This window comes from Gymnogyps californianus, chromosome 8, assembly GCF_018139145.2.
Source record: "Gymnogyps californianus isolate 813 chromosome 8, ASM1813914v2, whole genome shotgun sequence".
Classification (NCBI taxonomy): Eukaryota; Metazoa; Chordata; class Aves; order Accipitriformes; family Cathartidae; genus Gymnogyps; species Gymnogyps californianus.
In genome coordinates this window covers 32,517,835-32,538,166 of record NC_059478.1, presented here as the reverse complement: position 1 = coordinate 32,538,166, position 20,332 = coordinate 32,517,835, and the positions used below count along the sequence as shown (strand labels likewise).

Here is a 20,332-nt window from a genome sequence, read left to right as displayed (position 1 = left end):
GGATCAGCCCCTTAGCGACTTGTATGGTGTCCATCACCTCAGATGCCTTACCGTTTTTTAAATTATGCAACGCCCACCGTATGTAATTAGCCAAGTAAGCCGCTTTCACCTAACCTCAAATGTTTGTAATGCTTATAATCCCAGCTAGGTGGCTGTATAAAGGAGCTCCTTGTTAAGGGCAGAAGGGAGGAATATTCTTCCATAAGAAAATTAGGGAGTTGACAGAGGTGTAAAGCTAAAGGTTTGCAAGATTGCTTTTGTTTGGCCAAACGTTTTGAGGTTTTGGGGTTGCTTTTGGAGATCCCGGTGTTTAAACTCAGTTATTCAGCAGGTGGTCTGGCAGTAGCTGTACATGAGAAAGCAGCTCGCCCATGGCAAGTCCTGTCCCCAGTAAGCTATCAGCATCTTAGCTTGTTTTGTTTTCTTTCCAGTCCTTTCTTACTCCTCTTTTAGCAAATGTAACACCAGCATCAAGTCCCTTCCTGGGAGTCCATCAGCCAAGATGGAGCTTCAGTTTTGGCCTGATTTGGTTTCTCTCTTGGAAAAGCTGAACTGTCGGATGCTCTTGGTGGTTCTGGTCACGTTTCTTTTGATTATTGACCTTGTGAAAAAGAGACGACCCAGGAATTTCCCTCCAGGGCCACAGCTCTTTCCTCTCGTGGGAACATTTGTGGACTTTAAGCAGCCCCTCCATCTTGCGCTGCAGAAGGTAAGAGCTCCATGGACATTTCTCCTACTAACAATATTTTACCTCTTCAGTGACTTTGGTGACCTCTTCACCAAACCTGCGAAGCAAGGTCAGCCTCTGAAGAACTCGCTATATAATAACCACGTATGATAGACAACCCTTCTTGGTTTTATCTCTTACTATCACCACCTCTTCCGTGAAGGTAGGAAGGTCCAATGGGAAAGAAACCTATAATGGAGGAAGACCTACATGTTCCTCCTCTTTCTTCCCATCCGACCGTGACCGTTTTCTGCTGGAGCCCAGGAAGGGTTTGGAGGGACTGGGCCAGGCTGGGGGATGGATGGCAAGTGCTGTGTGAAAAATGAACTGTTTGGACTGTGAAAATCACCTCTGGAAATTGTCTTGTCATTGTCTTTGCTCAGAGGCCAATGATTTGCCCAATTACCTCTGAAAGAAACATTTAAGACCCTAAGTTAACCACCCCTGTGGCTTCTTCCGTGTCGCAGAAAGAGGCAGTGATTGCTCTGGAAAGGTTTCCAGAGCTTTGACTCCCACCAAACCCAACAAAAGAGAGATATTTTATACATGCTGAGTATGCTCCTCCGAAAAAGTGGAAGGAAAAGTTCTGACTTGCTGGCTGCAAATATCCTTTCTGGTGACTATCTCTTGCTTTTACTTAGCAGGTTGATGCCAGTCTATCTACCCTGGGTTTTCACAGGCCACTAGCACAGGTGTCCCCTAGGGGAACCCTTGGGGAAGGCTGTGGCAGCATGCTCAGGATACTTTGTCAATACACACAATTATTATTAATAAAATTAAACACATTCATTTACATGCATACAATGACTGAGACACCCATTTGGCCCCAGACTGGTTTCACGAGTCACCACAGCAGTTCAGGATGACCATGTATCTCCTTTCATGTAGACTCATACTAAGAAGAGCATGGCCTGAGCTCCTCGGCAGAGTGGGGCCTGAAAGACGATACGATTGCCCTTTGCTCTTATACATCAGGGAGTTGAACACTGCACAGGAGACACTAATGCTAGCAAAGTCCATGCAAGGAAAATGGCTATAATGTGGCCATAAATGCATTCAGGCTTAAAATCTGAAGTAGGTTTCTAGCCATCAGCAGTTGGAACCACTTTCTAAATGGGATAGCTGGAGCAAGAAACCACACTACTTCAGACACAAAGTTGATGAACGGGATTATTTGTTGTGCTTGCCCTCAGCAGCACGAGCCTGGGCACAGTGACCCAGGAGGTGCCTTCATCTCTTGTACCCTTCCTGTGAAGAAGAAGGATGGAGCAGGTGCCCATCAGTTACAGAGCAAGTAAAGTCCTCGTTACAAGTTAAATTGATGCAACCACCTGGTGAAACCCAGGTGATACCTGCTAACAAATATAAGCAAACCATCTCTCCCACATTACAGCTCTCTAGCATTTTTTATGCCATCTTCAGCTTTCATGGAATAGTTTAGATTGGATGGGACCTGCAGACTTGGGTTTGGGTTTGGGTTTTTCTTAAGTCCCCTTGCTCCAAGCAGGACTAAATTCAAAGTTAGATGCCATTGCTCAAGGTCTTGTCCAGGCGAGTTTGGAAAAATCTCCATCTTCTTGTTCTCAGAGGGCGATTAACTCTCTTTCAGCTTACTGGTCGGTACGGGAACATCTTCAGTGTGCAGTTTGGAAGTCTGACTTTTGTGGTAGTCAATGGGTACCAGATGGTGAGAGAAGCTCTTGTTCACCAGGCTGAAATATTTGCAGATCGCCCAAATATTCCACTCCTCCAAGAAATATTTCGAGGCTTTGGTAAGCACAGCTACCAGGATTTTGGTACAAATTTTTCATCTATTTGCAATGATAACAATTAGAGTGAAAGAAACAGATTGAATTCAACCCTTGCTAACTGCACCCATAAAAGCTTGCACAGAGGAAGGCAAGAACTGAATTCAGTCTAATAATCTCACAGGTGTATGTTTTAATCTCTCTGGGATTTAGGGATGATGATGGGATCAAAGTCAGGTCTTGATGAAAGAGGAGAAATAAATGCAAGCTGCCCAACAATCGATACACTTGAAGAGTTCTCCTCTTGGTTTTAATTTCTCCTTTACTTTTTCTCCCCCGGTTGCATATAGCTCCAGAGACGGGGTATGGTGCTCCTGCCTGCAGCTCCGCCAACAGCGTGATAGTACTTATAGTATTTTGGCTTACACCTTTTTTTCCCACGCAAAGTGACAAAGTAGCAGATTAAAGCAAATCCATAAAGCTAGATCTTCAGCATAAGCCAATTACTCTTGAATTTTATCAAGAATCCCAGGCAAAGCTATAGATTTTCCATGTCTATGGGGTTTGTTTGCTTTGGTTTGGGGTTTTTGTTCGAGATGAATGGCCATTTCTGAATCCTATCACTCATAGGTGACCCAGAGTGAGGTTTGTTTGCTTGTTTTTTCTACCTACAGGGCTTATATCATCAAATGGGCATATATGGAGGCAACAGAGAAAGTTTGCTTCAGCAACACTGAAAACCATTGCTGTAAGTTTTGAGGAAAAAGTGCAAGAGGAGAGCCGGTACCTTGTGGAGACGATTGAGGAGGAGAAAGGTGGGCGGTTAAGGTACAGCACCGTGCCCAAAGCTTCCAGCTAAATGAACGACGAGAAGTAAAACTCTTACTCTGACGCAGCTCCTAACATGCAAAACATTTCTTCAATAGCTCAAATCTCTATCGTACACTTCCAGACTCGCCTTTTAGCACTCATTTTAGACCTCAGGCCTACTATTTTAGTTCTTCCTTATTAATATTAAGCAAATACATACTAGGTGTTTATTAAAACTTGCCTATTTATATGGCTAAGAAAGTCTCTCCTGTATTCTGCAAAGGAATAAACGCAGCTCTCCTGCTATCAGGCACATACGCTCAGAGGCTTAGTTAACCTCTGCTTGTCCTTGGTTTTGCAAAGTATTTTAAAACTTGTTTAGTCAGGCTTTCCTTTTGTATCACGCACAGATGAAGCATGTGCCTTGCTCTTTTATGGTCCAGCTTTTAAGAACTGCCAGAGGGATATTAGTAAGAATAATTTGTATGTTCGTACATGGGTGATGTTGCACTTCAGCTTTAAATAGAAGCAGATGGGGTTTAGCTAGTTCTATGGAGCTATATATAGTAAACAAGAAAGATCTAAATAGGAATTTTGAAATTATATACTGAACTTGCTCCATTTTAATTGCTGTTGCACTGAACAGGCCTAATACTTCATGTTGCCAATTGATTATAGTCCTTTATAGTCCTAATCAATAAACGAATTAAGCTGCTGGTTTGGGCCTTTCTTCCCATTAGTAATGACAAATAGTGATCATGTCCATCACTCTAATATCTGAGCACCAGCCCAGTTTAATTACTTTCTTGCAGAGTGGGGAGATCTGCAGTCCTGTGCAGAGTGCCTTGCATTTCGAAGTGATGCTCCCCAGCGTACCGACAGCAGCCCAGGGCTGGACTGGATTTGTTACTGATATTAGTCTCTCAAATCACGGCAAGTAGCTCTCCAGGCTGCCTAAATGTGCCCTAGGAGATGATGGTCTCTGCTCGATAGCTCTCCCAAGGAATGCAGATGTGACGAATGTCACACCACACTTTGCTCTTATAGGAGCTGATGTGCATCACGTCTATGATGGGCCATATGAGCTATTGCTGGATTTGACAGGTGGACGCAGAGACTTGCAGTCCTCTCCCTCTCCCCTCTCTCCTCCATCTCACTTGATTTCTTTGTGGTAGACAGTTAAAGGCCAGTGCAATGGCATTTTTGCAGTGTGGTTAGTCCTGAGCTCCCTGCCCTGGGCTAAGCTTTGAGGGACCCTCTGCTGGTGTTTAAAATCGGCACCAAAACCATGTTGGAGCATGCAAACCTAACAGCCTTAGAGTGGTATGCTCCTGGTTGTTTTCCCTGGAAAACGGTTCAGACCGTGCTTCAGAAGCTCTGTGCTAACGTCGGTGTGTGCCAGCAGCCTGGGCTGGAGACGGGAGGGGATGTCCTCAGAGAGAGGATGTCGTGGCACACAATGCCCAACCTCCAGCGGGATGCTGGAGGTGGTGGGGGTGATGGGGACCCCAGGACACGGGGTGAAGCCTTAGCATCACCATGAGTGAAAAGCAGGTGAGGTCTCACCCCAACTTCACAACTGTTGATCTGGTAGAGAATGTGGTTTTGACTGAGACTTTAAAGAAAAAAAAAAAAAAAGCGAGCTGTTTTTCATTTTGTTTCCTCCAGGACAACCATTTGACCCTCATTACAAAATTAATAGTGCTGTTTCAAACATCATCTGTTCCATAACTTTTGGGAACCGCTTCGACTACCATGACAACCGTTTCCAGGAATTACTGCACTCGCTGGCTGAAACGCTGCTGCTTATCGGAAGTTTCTGGGGCCAGGTAAAGCCGGTCGGATGCTTTTCTAGCTTCAGCTGCATGTAAGTGCTCAGAAACTGGACTTTCTAAGGCACTGATGTAATCTGCTTTTCCCTGTAGAAAAAGAGTCATGTTATAAGGGAAATGGCCACGAGTATTGTTTTACATTAGACTGGGTTTATACACAAAATCTATCAGGAAAGCAAGGAAGCAAGTTAAAATTATTGAGGCACATGGAGAAAAAACACTACAGGATTGTAAAACCAATCTTATGCCCGACATAACCAAAGAACAATGGAAAAACCTTAAAAATACCTATGTTTCTACAAAAAGGAGAGCCAATTAGTAGCAGTCTGTGCAAATTCCCATCTTTTCCCCCACCCCTTTCCCAACCAGTTTCTCAAATAACCTTTATTTATGACAAAACTGTCTGAGAGTCCAGGTTTACAACAAAAATAGGTGGATTTGGGGACATAGCTTCTGCATGGCTGCACAGCATGGGTCAGGTCTGATCTCTGTCTCCTCCACGGAGCCCAGCACTAAGGGGCTCCTCTGCATCCACACTGATTTCTGACTCCAGTGGCCACCTCACATTAGGTGACATCTTTGGCCACCCAATATTAGAGAACTTTATCAGCAGAAAACATCTGGTTGATTCTTATCTTGTTTGTACTTGTTTACATCTGTGTAACTAAATTGATCTTTGTAGCACAACTGATATTTTTTCCTGGTAGCAAGCGGAGCTAATGAATTGTACTATCATCTCAACTATGATACCTGCTCTTTTTTAACTCAAAAAATGCTCTTTTGCTCTGTTTGGTTTCTCACCAGCTATATAATGCTTTTCCTTTGGTCATGAGATGGCTGCCAGGACCCTTTAGGAAAATCTTCAGGCACTGGGAGAAACTTCAATATTTTGTGAAAGGAGTGATCGCAAAGCACAAGGAAAATCTGGACCAGTCTGAGGCAGGAGATTATATTGACTGTTACCTGAAGGAAATAGAAAAGGTAAGAGGGAAACACCTAAAGCCGCCTAAAGCTTAACCCATAAAATGAGCAGACAAGACTCAAGGCTGTTTTGTCAGAGGAGCTCATGCCTCCCGCATTGCCTTCTCCTCCCTACCTCTTCCACATCAAACTTCTTAGCAACAGCAAGAGCTTGATCACTTTGAAAACACACGGATTTTTTTTTTTTTTTTTCATTTGAAAGTATTTACACTTCGTCTTCTTCCATTTTTCATTCTGTCACACAGCATAGGAGGACTCTCAGGGAACATGTCCACGTTTCTATAAGAGCTCGCAGGCCTGTGTTTGCTATTGTGAAACTTTGTATTTAAAAATGTTACCTGTTTTCAAGAGTCACTCTACAACAAACAGGGTGTCTTTCAAAGCAGTCCGTAGGGCTTGAAATTCAATGAAAGTAAGGGGTAGAAATTTCCAAGTCCAGGGGTGGTGGATAATAAACTAGCAGCAGGACCTGAGTTACGTACAGGTCGTTTTGGATTGGGTTTTTGAAAGCATCCCCTCCTTAATACGAGTTTTCATTGCCATGTTTTTTCCCCAAGTTTAAGGGTGACACCAGCTCATATTTCCATGAGGAAAACCTGCTGTGCTCCACCCTGGACCTCTTTTTAACTGGGACTGAGACAACGGCGACCGCCATCCGCTGGGCTCTGCTCTACATGGCCGCGTACCCCCACATTCAGGGTAGGGCCACCGATAGATCCTTTGTTTAGCCCAAAACTAGATAAATGAAACTCAGAAAACAGAGTTATTTCCAGTTCTACCACATGTTGGACATGCCTGTGCCCCAGGTTTCCTACTGGGAACCTTCTGAACACAGATTTTTGATTTTTTTTTTTTTTTTTTTTTTTTTTTTTTGCTTTCTATAGAGAAAGTGCAGCTCGAAATCGACACGGTGATCGGCCAGTCCCGTCAGCCCATGATGGCCGACAAGGACAACATGCCGTACACCAGCGCGGTGCTGAGCGAGATCCTGCGGATGGGCAACGTTGTGCCGCTGGGAGTGCCCAGGATGTCCACCAGCGACACCATCCTGGCCGGCTTCCACCTGCCCAAAGTACGTGGAGACCACCAGCCTTTCCCTCATCCCACCAGAGCGGGGTCTTCATGGCCCAAGTCCCAAATGTCACCTAGAGGGGAACCAACCAGCAGGATCTTGCGGAGATATCACAGTTACATAGAAAATGGACGCCATAGGGCTGTTATGGGTCTCACCGCCTTACGGAGGAGAACTGTGAGATCCTATAGTGTTGGTCATAATTTTCAATTTTAAAAGGTTTATCCTTTAAATTTTATAAAAGATGCCCTCCATGCGTTATGGGAATAGAGGGCCAAGAAACATAGGAAAGCAAACAGTTTGGGTTTGTCAGTTCCACAGAGTATTAAAAATCATCTATTAAAAGTAGCATTTGATAAAAGCCAGGTAATAGGTATTGATGCGCACACACTGTTCTGCAATTATGAAAGCAAACATGAGATTTAGATATAACTAGTCTCTTCCATGTATATGACTGGTTGCATCAAGGAAAATAAAAAATAAAAAATCTGGGCATTTTGCTCCACACTGATTAGAATATTTTTCTTTTTCTGATGGAGGATGTGGCGATAAACCAGACCAGGTTTTTAGAAAAAGCACAATAAAGTGGTTCAATTGAAAATTATTTGGTTAAATTGCTTCAAATTCCTATGGGAACACTGTGTTCCCAATTTAAAGTTGGTTTATATTAACATCACCAGTGACAGCAGCACAAGGTACGGATCAACACTATGGTGATATATAGAGGCGCGCACACAAGTGAACAATCCTGTAGGCTTTCACCCTCATTTAATTACACAGCTTAGGAAAAAACATTTTGCCCTTAAAAAAAATGTAGTTTACATTGTGTGTTGAACAGAGCTAATAATAAACTAGTCTGACAACACGTCGGCTCTTCTCCGTCACGTAATCGCCCGTTTTCTCCACCTCTTGCAGGGCACCACCCTGATGACCAGCCTGACTTCGATAATGTTCGACAAAAACGTGTGGGAGACTCCAGACACCTTTAATCCTGAACATTTCCTGGAAAACGGCCAGTACAGGAAACGGGAGGCTTTTCTGCCCTTCTCTGCAGGTAGGATGATGGATGGGGAGATGGTTTTCCTTTTTGCAATGCTTTTTTTTTTTTTTTTTTCCCCCAAGACACCCCCTCCAGAGGAGGGGGTACTGCTCCTTGTCCAGCTTTCAGCCCATCCCCACAGCGAAAAATCCCACCAACAGTTAATACTGACTGCTCGGAGCGGGAGGGAAATCAATTTGTTATCGCAGGATGAAAAAATAAGGCTTTTTCCTCTTGCGCAAGCTGCGTAAATGGGGGGTTTTTTTTTGCTGAGTTTCCCCTCTTCGTCTATCCAAACAGCCGTCGCAGTTTGCTCAGCAGTAAACTTCTGCGGAAGGTTTCTGCAAAATGTGTGGGTGAACATTGCCACCTAACCTTTCGAGGAAGAAAAGCTCCCGCAGCCTGTGCAAGGCGGCGTGCGCGAGAGGAGCCCGAGAGGTGGTTGAAGCTCGCTCGGGACTCGGTGGGGTTCTTTTTGCTCCTTTTCCAGGCAAGCGGGCTTGTCCCGGGGAGCAGCTCGCCAGGACCGAGCTCTTCATCTTCTTCACAGCCCTCCTGCAGAAGTTTACCTTCCGGGTGCCAGCGGCTGCCACGCTGACCTTCGCCTTCACACTCAGCCTCACGCGCTGCCCCAAGCCCTTCCAGATCTGCGCGCTGCCTCGTGACTGAGGCCGGCGTGGGGCCACCCTCTGCCCCCCTCACCCCCCCACTTCAGCCCTCCACAAGCCGGAAAGTGTCCCTTCTCCCTTCTGCCCCATAGATTTAGGGGTGAAATGATGGGCCACGGATGTCCAGCACCCACCAACATGCGGGTGGCAGTGGGAAGGGCAGGAGGGCCATATCCTGCACGCTGCAACAAGGACAGCCCTTGCGACTCTTCCCTTCACCGTCCTGCCCTCTAACATTTTGACAAAATGCATGAATTTAAAAGCCTTATTACTTAATTTCTGCCATTAGCAACTCCCAGGAAGGTGTCTGCCAGCTGCAAAACCATGGGCACAGTTGGGTCCACGTAGGCTCTTCCATAAGGGATATGTCCACCACCCAGAGACCATTTAGCAACCTCTAAATCCCAATGCTGCAGCACCCCGAATGGCCATGGGCTGTGTTTTCTGAGGTGTCCCTGGTCAGTGGAGGCAGGTGGCCTTGGACATACAAGCTCTGGGTTCATGTCTCAGCACCAGTTTGGACTTTCAGGTGGCCACGGCCAATCCTGAGCCTCAGGTAGGCTTGGGCTCCCTGTGATGTACACTTCCTGCACCACCACATTGCTGCTTTGTGATGGAAATATCTAAGCAGAGATCTTTGCAGCAGCAGTAGCATGCATTTTTTTTATCTCATAAGTATATGGAAATTTTAATTAGGAGGCTACAGGGTGATAGAAGCAGCTTCTACCAAAGGCCAACCCAAGCGGGACGGCACAAGGAGCTGTGCTTCCAGCAGGCCTCGAATGGCTATAAAAATACAGTATTGCAATTGTATGAGCAGGAAAGGTTTATCCAAAAAGGTTTGTGCTAGTAAAATACAAAACGGGAAAGAAAAGTTGCAAAAAAATAATTGCATGGGGTTGCTCAGCAGCAGTTTAACCGAAGCCCAACAGAATGAGAAGCAGCAGAGAGTGTCGGAAGGGTCGTGCCCACAGCGGCTCGCCGCTGTCTGTCAGGAAGGAAGTGTTGGCGCGGAGGCTTTGCGGTGGGAAGTCACGAGCTCGCTGCTTCCCCTCTGTTTCTGGAAAAGATTTGTGGCCATGCACAACAGGCATGTCCATAGCGTGGGGCCGAGGAGGTGGGTCGGGGGCACGGCACCCTCTGTGATGGAGACACTGCTTCTTCCCATACCGGGGTCTCTTTGGAAAAAGAGTTAATTAAATATGCAACTTGTAGAGAATTTTTCCATTTATGTGACTAAGCATTAATGCTTAGAAATGCTGTCTGCTGTGTGCTTTTGTTTGGAATACAGTCACAGGAAAGATTAGGTTTTTTCCTCTTCTTTTTTCTTCTTACCTTTCATAAGTGACTTTTCTATGGGCACCCAAGTATGATACTGAATAGTTAACAGGAAAAGAGGATTAAATCAAGTTTCAGTTCCACTGGCTTTAGCCTCCATCTCTGGCAATAACCGCCTTTGCTGCGTTACAAAGCAATCACTGTGCAGTGGCAGATTTATGCCACATGGGAGAGTCCTTTGCACATCACATCCCTGCCACGGCGGGCACGCAGGGATTTTGTCCATGAGCTGTCCTTCTAACTGATCACTTTAATCCTATTGCATTTTTAATTAATGTTTCACAGTTACAGGCTCCCGTGGTTTTTTTTTTCTTCCTAAAAGAGAAAACATGAAAGATCTGTGGACTTTTTTCACCTATGAAGTTTTCAAAGCCATTCAGGACTCAGCACTGGTTTCTCTCCATTCTTTTATTGGTGTAGGTCTAACCTCTGGTATGTGGCTTGTATTATTTGCACTGGCTTAGCAAACAAATGTTGATCTCTTCCCTCTTCCATTTCAAACTTGCCTTTCCCTGTTACTTTAGGGTTTCCTTCCTTACTCATGGAGAGAATAAATGATCGAAGTCGTCATCTTTTTCTTCTTTTTTTTTTTTTTAAATCAGTTGGGAAAAAAAAAAACAAAACAAAAAACCCCATTTGGTGGGTATGGGTAATGATCCCATACCATGAAGGCAGGAGGCATGCATTTGTTTATTTTTTGAGTGGAACATCTCATGTGAGTGAAGGGGAACACGTGCATCTCCACAGGCTCGTGCCTAAGTGTGCTTAAAAGCCAGAGGTAAAAAGAGAGACTCTCCTCGAAAACAGTTTTTTCCCCTTTAAGTTCCACAATAAAACAGTGATTTAACTTTTCGAGTTCCTCGAGTGTAAAGGTTATGCAGCAGCTTCGCTTCGCTGTCGCAGAAACGCTAGACAGAGTGCGATGTATTTTGAAAGTCAATTTTCTTTAATGATATCAAAATGTAATGGTCGAATTGAACAGGAATGTTATGTTTTATTGAGGTATAATGGCCAGATGAAACAGGAATATTAGGTCATAACACGGTGACGAACACAACTTAATTACAGGTTCAGGATGTCAGTTGGGAACTATCACTACCTGAACTGTAACCGAATCTAAGTTTAGAACGATGACTCACAACGCGCACTCACTCACCGATAAGGCGAGGCGCTCGGCCTGCAGGAGTTTCCGTGGGCGGCATCCCAACCCACGGGGAGAGTCCCCAACTGCAGAGCCGCTGCTCCGAGGAGGACTGGCTCCATGTGCCCTCCGGCGGGGCTCCATTTATACCCTAGATCGGATCAGGGCTCGTGGTCATATACGGTCAGCGGTCTGGAAACTTCGCTTAACCGAGGGGTTTTGCCGGTTGAGGTGGTTTTGGCGGGCTCGGGTAGCTGGGGCGCGTGACTTGGGGCACTCTGTTGGCCGGCTGGACCCCCGAGCCGCGGCTTCTAGTTTAACTCTTTCCTTCCAGCGGTTGAGAAGTTTTGGCCTTTATCGGGGCAGGTGCACCTGCCACGCTGGCGCGTATGGCATTGCTCCAGCGGCGCTGTTGCATCTTTGTGTCTTCTCTTTGGCACTGGACAACCCCAATGGCCACAACAGACGTCCCCAAAAGAGAGAAAACGAACTCAAATCATCCTCTGGAGCACAAGGTGGCAGCGGACGGCTGCAAACGGCCGCGGTAGAGCTGCATAGTGCAATGGCAAACTGCTGCTGCAAATGCCCTTGCTTCTTTCGCAATAAAACACAACACACACATCAAAATTCAATGATGTGGTGTAGGTGCATAATCAACTACCTGTCTCAGAGCCACTCTTTAGATGGGAAAATTCGACACAGCCTGTAACCAGCTACCACTGAAGGGCCACAGCCTACGGAGCTGGGCATCTGCTTTGGCTTTTCAGCACCTGCCTTAGCTTTGCCGGGCTTTGGGCACAGCTTCGGCACGGGCTACAGACTCAAAGGCCAAAGCAGGTGGGAAGAGATGGCTGGGGGGCTCGGGGCAGGGCCAGCCTCACGGCCAGAGCAGGTTACTCTGCTTGCACTTGTCTGGCAGAGATCAGAAAATTAAGGTGCTTAGAAACCGCTGCAGATTCCAGCCCACATCACCCTGCCGCACCGAAACTTCAACCCATGAGTCAGACGGTTTGTGAAAAGTTTGCGCAACCTTATCTCGGATGTCCCTGCTGACGTGGGGCTTGGGCTGGGACTCTTCATACCAGCAAACGAGCTTCTGCAAACGAGGAAAACGTGAGACACTCGGAGCAGCTGGAGCCTCCCCGGTACCGTGAAGCTGACGCCGAGACGCAGCACGGTGAGGGCACCACGGGGAGGAGAGAGCGGGGCTCGTGCCAAGCCGTGGGCTCATGGGAATGGCACGGCGAGGCTGCCAGAAGGTTTTAATCCGGGCCCCAAAAAGCTCGTTTCTGTCCTTTAGACAAGGACGTGGGTCACTGGGGTTTTGTAAAGCACTGGTGGGAGGCGGGAGGGGAAAGGGGGAGTTGGGGGCGTTTTGGTTTGTGTTTGTTTTTTTTGTAATGAGATCAGAGGAAATGCTTGAGTTTAATCAAGAAGAGGTTTAATCAAACAGTCCTTGCTGAAACCTGGGAAAACAGGAGTCCGACCGCAGCCTCCAAGCCAGGTCAGCAAAAGCTGCTCCGTGCTGTCTTGTGTTTGTGCCCACAGCTGTGCCAGCACGTTGCCCATCTCCCCTTGTCCCCGGGGGGTTCGGTGGTGCCCCGTGAGCTTGACCTGACCTGACCTGCCGCAGGAAACATGCCTGCAGAGCCCCACCATCCACCCATGCTGCGCTTCCTCTGGGAGAGCATCTCCTTCCAGATGCTCCTCGTCTTCCTCATTGTCTTCCTACTCGTCGCTGACTACATGAAGAACAGAAAGCCAAAGCACTTCCCTCCCAGCCCTTTCTCCCTCCCCTTCGTGGGGCACATCTACCTGCTGAACTTCAGCAATCCCCAACTCACGGTGCAGAAGGTACGGGGGTGGTGGGCACTGTGGGGAAGGGGACGGAGGGGATTGCAGCTACACAACCTTTGCAGCGCAGGGAAGGGGTTAACCTGAACCCCATGGCCCATGAGGACTTGGAGGAGCTCACCCCAGGGCGGGCAGGAGGTTTGCGCTCGGTTGGCAGCAACGTGGATGAAGTTTGCCTGGGTACGAGGAGGGGGACAAGTGTGGATGAAGTTTGCCTGGGTACGAGGAGGGGGACAAATGTGGAGCGATCCTTCGGGCAAAGGGCACAACATGATACCACGGGTGCAGTCGCAGCTGTAGGAGCCCGGTAGGTCTGACCGGGGACTGGAAGGGTGTTTGGAAAGGGAGTGAAACAAAAACTGGAAAAACACAGGACTGAAAAATCAAACCTGGAGAGTTTTACTTGATTTATGGCCAATTAACACCAACTCCTGATCAGTGATTCGGGAGAAGAGGAAAGAAAAAAGACCGTACACAGTCAAGCAGACACTTCTACAAACACCTCATCTCCCCTCCCACTCTCAGCTTCCCTTATTTTCACCCGTGTCCCCTGCCAGGGCTGTCCCTGTCCTGACAGACACATTCATTGCAAATGAAACCCCTTTTATTTATTTCTGCCCCCCCCAGCTTAGTGAAAAATATGGGGACATCTTCAGCTTGCAGATGGGCAGCGTATCGTATGTGTTCATAAACGGGCTACAGATGATTAAGGAAGTTCTTGTAAACCAAGGGGAAATCTTCATAGATCGCCCTCAAATTCCTGTCGACGGGACAATCTTCAGCACCGCAGGTGAGTTATCCTTCAGGACATGTATCATCTCAGCTGTAAGGTCAAAGCATTGACCCTGCAGAGGTCTGAAACAGCTGGAGATAAAGCAGAGCTCTGGAGCTTTTTCCCCTCGGTGGAGGGATCTGCCTTGGCTCATGGTGGGGTATTCCTGCCAGGACTGGTCGCCTCCAACGGGCAGTTGTGGAAGCAGCAGAGGAGGTTCACCTTGACCACCCTCCGAAACTTCGGCTTGAGGAAGAGGGGCCTGGAGGAGCGCATCCAGGAGGAGTGCCGATGCCTCGTGGATGTGTTTCGGGAGGAGCAGGGTGAGTGCCACATCCCTCATGAGCTATGCTGAAGGCAGGAACCGGTATGGCCCATTATAATTTCACCCATGATTCACCACATATTGAAAAATACCTTGCCTTGCAAGCGATGCTAGCACCCTGCCAGCATCCCAGCTCCCTTTTACAGGTGTTTTGCCTTCAAGCTGACTAGTGAATACAGCTAGGTAACACCCAAAGCATTATTCATAGCCCACCTTCAGCCTACTGCTCTCTTGGAGATCTCCGGAAAATCCCATGTGTGTGTAAACACCAACGTTTCCAATGAATTCAAATGGCATGCGCTCTTCTGCAGACCTTGCTTTCCAAAGTAAACAAACATCTCCATAATCTGATTGAACTGGAGCCGCTGGGGCTGCCCAGCCAAGCTTGGCCAGCTCGTGGGGGCGGCGAGGCATCCCCGGAGAGCAGTCACACAAGAGGGTGCCCATCAGGGACCACTCATTTCACTCGCATTTGTTGAATATTTTACCTCTGACAACTGTGTTTTCTTCTCCTTTTCTGTGAAGACTGGAAGAGTATTGATCATTCCCTTTTCCTTCTCCAGGGAATCCTTTCAACCCTCACTTTAAAATCAGTACCGCCGTTTCAAACATCATCTGCTCCATCATCTTTGGCAATCGGTTTGATTACCACAATGAGGACTTCCAAAAAATGCTGCAGCTGATGGATGAGGCCGTTAGCCTCCACAGTACCATCATGAGCCAGGTACAGCCCTCCTGCCGCCAACATGGACGGCGTGCAGTTTTGCAGGGCCATAGTTTCTTTTCTGGAGTCAACCTTGAAACTCATAGCGTTTTCATCACCAAACTTCACTGTCATTCCCTATTCCTTTGCACAGGGTAGATTTGTCTGTAATTTCTTTCTGCCTTATTTTCAAGCTGTGAAATGCTCACGTTGCTCTCTCTCACACAACGTCACCTTTCCTGTCCATTGGCTGCCAACCTGCTTGCTGTAATGTCGGGTAATGCCCGAGTCACTTTGTAATAGGAATACCAAGCCCTTGTAATGCTCTCCCGGAGCTGAGCTATTGCCACCAACTCCGGCAATTTAGTAAGCGTGGCATTGCAGGCTCCCCAAGTTTTGATAACAGAAGGGGTTTTTCAGTCCTTTATTCAATTTGCCTTTCTCCTTTTGTGTCCAAAGCTGTACAACTCTTTCCCGTCTATAATAAAGTACTTCCCCGGATCCCACCAAACCATTTTTAAAAACTGGGGGTTGTTGAAATGTTTCGTGAAAGAGAAGATCGACAAACACAAGGAGGACTGGAACCCCTCGGAGAGCCGGGACTTCATCGACAGCTACCTGCAGGAGATAGCCAAGGTCAGCAACGCAGACCAAACCCTTCTGCAGCGGGGCTTAGAAATCAGGAGGGATGAGAAACAAGCCCAAATTCTCCGAGCTGCCTGTGTGGCCATTTATGAGCTTAGGACAGGCATCCGGTTCAGGGCACCCGTTAGCAGGACGGAGGTGCAGGGGGCCAGCAGCTTCTCCCAAAATCCTTGGGGTTAACTTGGACTAAGCCTGGTGTCAGGGCAGCCCTCGGTGTTCATGCAGCGCTAACGCATCTTTTTGTGAAGGACAACGGCAGCGGCATCTTCCAGGAGGAAAACCTCGTGGCGTGCACGCTTGACCTGCTGTTCGCCGGGACCGAGACCACTTCCACAACCATCCGCTGGGCTCTGCTGTATATGGCCATGTATCCGGAAATTCAAGGTACAATTAGCAAAAGGTCAGGGTTTGTTCCCTTGCTTTTCGCCCTCACAGCTTCATGAGAGACTCTCTTTTTTAAGAGAAAAGTTGGGAATCCCCCTGCACTCACACAAAAGAGGTACTAACAGTGGCAAGTGTCCCAGGTCGGTCCTTGGGGGACCCTCCCAGCAACCACCTTGCGTTGTTCCAAGGGTTTTTTTTCTCGGACCTTGGCTGATCCCTGCTCTTTCCCACCAGCCCGTGTGCAAGCCGAGATCGACGCAGTCATCGGGCAGGCGCGCCAGCCAGCCCTGGAGGACAGGAGCAACATGCCCTACACCAACGCCGTCATCCATGAAGTACAGAGGAAAGGCAACATCCTCCCTTTCAATGCGCCAAGACTGGCGGTGAAGGACACGGTCTTGGATGGCTTCCACATACCAAAGGTCATCCCACTCCTGAGCGCTGAGACTTTAGCAAGAGACTCCCAGTTCCCCAGGCATGACCCACCAGGCCAGGTCCCTCCTGCGCAGAGAGGAGGGGCAGAGCCACAGCGTCTCTGCCCTGTCCAGAGTTCACTCCTAGCGAACACCTATTTTTGCCATCCAAACAACGTTCTCCAGCACGTTGAGTGGTGCAGACCGCTGCAGGGTGACGCACCCCCTGCGCGCACCAGCGAGGCACAAATCCCATCTCACACAGCTTTTACAGGAACTTTGGCCCAAGATTACAGCAGATAAAAATGATGCTGATGAGGGGAAAACGTGGGTATATAATCATTGCACGTCCAAAAAGACAAGAAGTAGGAAAAACTGGCCATGCAGGGGGGTGTTGGACAAATAATTGCAGCAGAATTTGACTATAGATGTTCTTCATGGAGAGGAGACTGGAAGATAAAAATGCCCCTCCTGCTGTCAGTGACAGAGAAAGTGCAATTTATTTTTCTTTTTCTCCTCTTAGGGCACTGTTTTGCTCACAAATTTAACGTCTGTGATGTTCGACAAGAATGAATGGGAAACCCCTGATACTTTTAACCCTGGGCATTTCCTGAAGGACGGTCAGTTCTGGAAAAGGGAGGCTTTTATGCCATTTTCTGTAGGTAAGATTTGCTGGGTTTTGGTGCTTCGGTACTGGGACGGGGCTTCCAACTGCATGGTGGAGAGACAGAGGGAAATAGCGATGGGAAGGGCAGATGTTGGCTGCACCCTGGGAAGTGCCGCTCAAGCAGTGCTCACACAGCCACTCCAAAGCACTGCAACCACACTCTGAGCCCTTTGTTGTCTCTCTTCACATGCACAGAAGAGAGATGAGGATGAATAAAAGACCATAAAAATACCAGAGACCCTAGAAACACCTTCACCAAGGCAAGAGCATCGCTCTGTGCTCCTGCTCCCACAAGCCTGAGTTCACTAGGGGCTGCGCTGTTGCCACCGCAGGGTACCCCAGCCAACAGCTTCCCCGGGGAGATTGCTTTTAGCACCCCTGTTTCCCATACCAGCATCACACACCTTCTCTGGTGTAGCTCAAACAAACCACCTCTCCCAGCACGGGCACGTCCAGTCTGTGTGCGTCAGCACAGCTTATCGAAGCAGGGGAGGATACAATGCCTGTGCGTACAGTTACACGCACGTGCCCTCCCACACTCATGCAATTTGGGGGGCAGCTGTAACACCAATGCCGTTACTGGGGAGCTCAGTTTGGGCTGCAAAACTCATCCTGGGAAGAGGATAACACAACTAGACCATAGTCCTAAGGGAAGGCAGGGGCTTTTTCACCTCAGCACAGGCTGAGGATGCCATCGGTGGCTGTCTCCACAGGGAAACGTGCCTGCCTGGGTGAGGTGCTGGCTCGCTCCGAGCTCTTCCTCATCTTCACGGCTCTGCTCCAGAAGTTTACCTTCCAGGCACCCCCAGGCACCACGCTCAGCATCCAGTTCAAGCTGGGCATCACAATAGCCCCGCAGCCCTACAAGATCAGCGCCACGCCTCGGTAGGGAAGCCTTGGCCACCGTCCTCGCAGGGAAAATCCTTTAGCAGGGATGCTGAAAACAAGCCCTCGGCGGCTCCCCTGGGCAGTGGTAACAACCGCCTGGCTCCAGGGAGGATGGGCGGTTTGTTTGTTTCTTTTAAAGCAATTGCAAAATCATTTATTTTACAAGCGGACCTTGCACTCTGTATCACATGAGAAAGGTGATCAGCCTGGGATCTGCCAGGGCATTTTCAGGCTTGCCATACGGCACTGTAAATGAATGAGGGGCTTGGGGCTTTCCTGATTTTATGATGGATGGCCATGCTTCGCACTGGCAAGAGAATCAGCAACCCTTTAGAGATTGCAGTGTTCAGGCTGTGGCTGTGTACTGTGGAAGAGCAGTACCAGCCCTTGTTTTATGACATTAATACAGGTATTAATTGCCAACATGTTTTGATTTTGTTATCCTTGACACATAATACATTAAAAAAAAGTTACTCTATAACATCTCTTTCTTGTGCATCAGTAAATTCTTACCAAAACATTTTTGTCATGAAGCATTCTGCAAAGTGAAGACCAACACAAGCGATTTCTAGCACTGGCCGTAGCCTTCAGCCGTGCCCCACATTTCGGGGCGGGGGGTGGCAGGGGGCTACGAACCCACTCGGGCAGAGGCAGCCGCAGAGCTCCCAACCCATGTCGCTGGGGCATTGCTCTCCGTTAGCAGAGAGGCTGGCACTGTAACAGCAAAGGCAATTCCTACAGAACTGATGAAAATAAATGACCCTGACAGTACAAGCAAACTAGGAGGGAAACCATCAAAGCCTGTGGTCGGGTCCTGGTGTGCCACAGCAATGAAGAGTGTAACACCCACATGGAGCATGGGAGTGCTCTCCACTCTGACAGATCTCTCTATAAAACATCTGTACTTGTAGCTATAGAAGTCATGGGTCCTGCTTCTTAGAATATGCTAAATCCTCCCCGTTTACCTGCCCAGCACCACCCAGTGGCTGGTGTGCCCGGCGGGCAGAGGGGTGAGCTGCAGCAACACACGATGCATGGCTAAGCCTGCTGCACTCAATAGTCTAATGAATAAAAGGGTCCCCTAGAAAATACCAGCAACAAATTACTGTTATTTTAAACTATCACATGCAAGGTCAAACAGTTCCAAGATTGACAACTGATGGTTAACACCAGTAAATGCATCTACTCAGTAACAGTTGCACCATGGGAGCCTGGTGAGGCCCGCAGGCGTGAGAAACTGCAGCTCCTGGGAGCAGGACCAGGGCCGCCTGGCAGGAAGGCAAGGCACAACACAGCGCCAATAACACACACCTCCAGCTCCTCCTCACCTGCTGAGAAAGCGAGGAGAAAGCAATCTTTTCCTGTTCATTTTCAGTTTTTCCTGGAGTACTTTTTGCGTGTTCCTAGAGGAAGCAAATTTTTCCCAGAGTCTCTTCCAAGAATTAAGTCATCTCCTGAAGGAACTAAAAGCATCTTTTTTCATGCAAGCATTAATGCCCAGGTGGGTTTTAAATCCTTTTGTTTTAACCTGCATTTTCGTCTCCTCTGAGCGCAGAGGGGAGGCAGCATGGAAGGCTGGGATGACCCTGCAGACCAGCCCACAAAAGGGCAGAAACACCCTACGACCCTACAGCTGCACACTGGGGCCAAGCACAACCATACAACATAAAGCAAAATTTATAGCAAGTAAACACAGCTTCTGGCAAGGCTCCTTCAAGCATGAAGCTTGGTGAGGAGGCGCTGCCCCCTCCTATGATTTTCTGTGCTGGACACAGCCGGGTACAGACAAGAGGCTGGACTAAGATGCTATTTCTGGCACTTGAGGCTCCTGTTTCGCAGATCCATAAGGTGGAGACGTGAGAACACGTGGTGGGAACCAAACCAACCTATTTATAAAATTCAGGAGACTTGACCCGGTTCTCACTAGAAGTGGGATGAGACATCCCCAACCCCAGCTCTCCACCTCTCCTCTCCCCATGCCAGCTGCCCTCCTGACCTGCTCCTGGCAAGGGGCTCCCACATCTTCCCTTCACAGCAGAAACAAGGAAGTTCACTTGACTTTCTAGACCTTATGTTCTTTCTTTTCCTTCCTTGGGAGAAGCAGAAGGGGAAGGCTGGAAGTGGGCTGCATGCCTGCTATCGACTGGGAACAGGAGAGGGGAGCAGTGACGAGTTTCTGTTGTGCACAGCATTACTCCCAAAGCACTTCCAGTTTGCAGGTGTCATCTGACTTCTTTTTTTTCCCCACTCCTTGGCTCAGATTCCTGTTTCCTTTCCCAGGCTGCTGCTATATCCAAAAGCCTCCTCCCCCTCCTCCCTGAGTCT

The 20,332-nt window shown here is 48.1% G+C and overlaps 2 protein-coding genes across 2 annotated transcripts; both read left to right on the top strand.

Moving 5' to 3' along the window:
• Window positions 1–502: 502 nt before the first annotated feature.
• On the top strand, window positions 503–8,878 carry LOC127019141 (cytochrome P450 2J2-like). Its single transcript, XM_050901072.1, has 9 exons — window positions 503–709; window positions 2,337–2,499; window positions 3,150–3,290; window positions 4,954–5,114; window positions 5,922–6,098; window positions 6,656–6,797; window positions 6,983–7,170; window positions 8,086–8,224; window positions 8,700–8,878. Exons 1-9 carry the CDS (start codon window positions 503–505, stop codon window positions 8,876–8,878), a joined length of 1,497 nt encoding a protein of 498 aa, XP_050757029.1.
• A 3,612-nt stretch (window positions 8,879–12,490) lies between these two features.
• Window positions 12,491–18,471, top strand: LOC127018852 (cytochrome P450 2J4-like). The gene is made up of 10 exons (XM_050900604.1): window positions 12,491–12,533; window positions 12,905–13,210; window positions 13,838–14,000; window positions 14,156–14,305; window positions 14,871–15,031; window positions 15,470–15,646; window positions 15,904–16,039; window positions 16,274–16,461; window positions 16,976–17,114; window positions 17,833–18,471. The coding sequence occupies exons 2-10, from the start codon at window positions 12,995–12,997 to the stop codon at window positions 18,006–18,008; spliced, it is 1,506 nt and encodes a 501-aa protein (XP_050756561.1). The 5' UTR covers window positions 12,491–12,533; window positions 12,905–12,994; the 3' UTR covers window positions 18,009–18,471.
• The last annotated feature ends 1,861 nt before the right edge of the window (window positions 18,472–20,332 follow it).

What these genes read in the sequence shown, in the direction of transcription:
- LOC127019141 (XM_050901072.1), top strand. Translation starts at nt 503, where the DNA reads ATGGAGCTTCAGTTTTGGCCTGATTTGGTTTCTCTCTTGGAAAAGCTG. An exon ending in ACCTGAAGGAAATAGAAAAG is followed by an intron (nt 6,099 to 6,655) that starts GTAAGAGGGAAA and finishes TTTTTCCCCAAG; the next exon opens with TTTAAGGGTGACACCAGCTC. An exon ending in CGCGTACCCCCACATTCAGG is followed by an intron (nt 6,798 to 6,982) that starts GTAGGGCCACCG and finishes TGCTTTCTATAG; the next exon opens with AGAAAGTGCAGCTCGAAATC.
- LOC127018852 (XM_050900604.1), top strand. Translation starts at nt 12,995, where the DNA reads ATGCCTGCAGAGCCCCACCATCCACCCATGCTGCGCTTCCTCTGGGAG. An exon ending in GACAATCTTCAGCACCGCAG is followed by an intron (nt 14,001 to 14,155) that starts GTGAGTTATCCT and finishes TATTCCTGCCAG; the next exon opens with GACTGGTCGCCTCCAACGGG. An exon ending in CATGTATCCGGAAATTCAAG is followed by an intron (nt 16,040 to 16,273) that starts GTACAATTAGCA and finishes CTTTCCCACCAG; the next exon opens with CCCGTGTGCAAGCCGAGATC.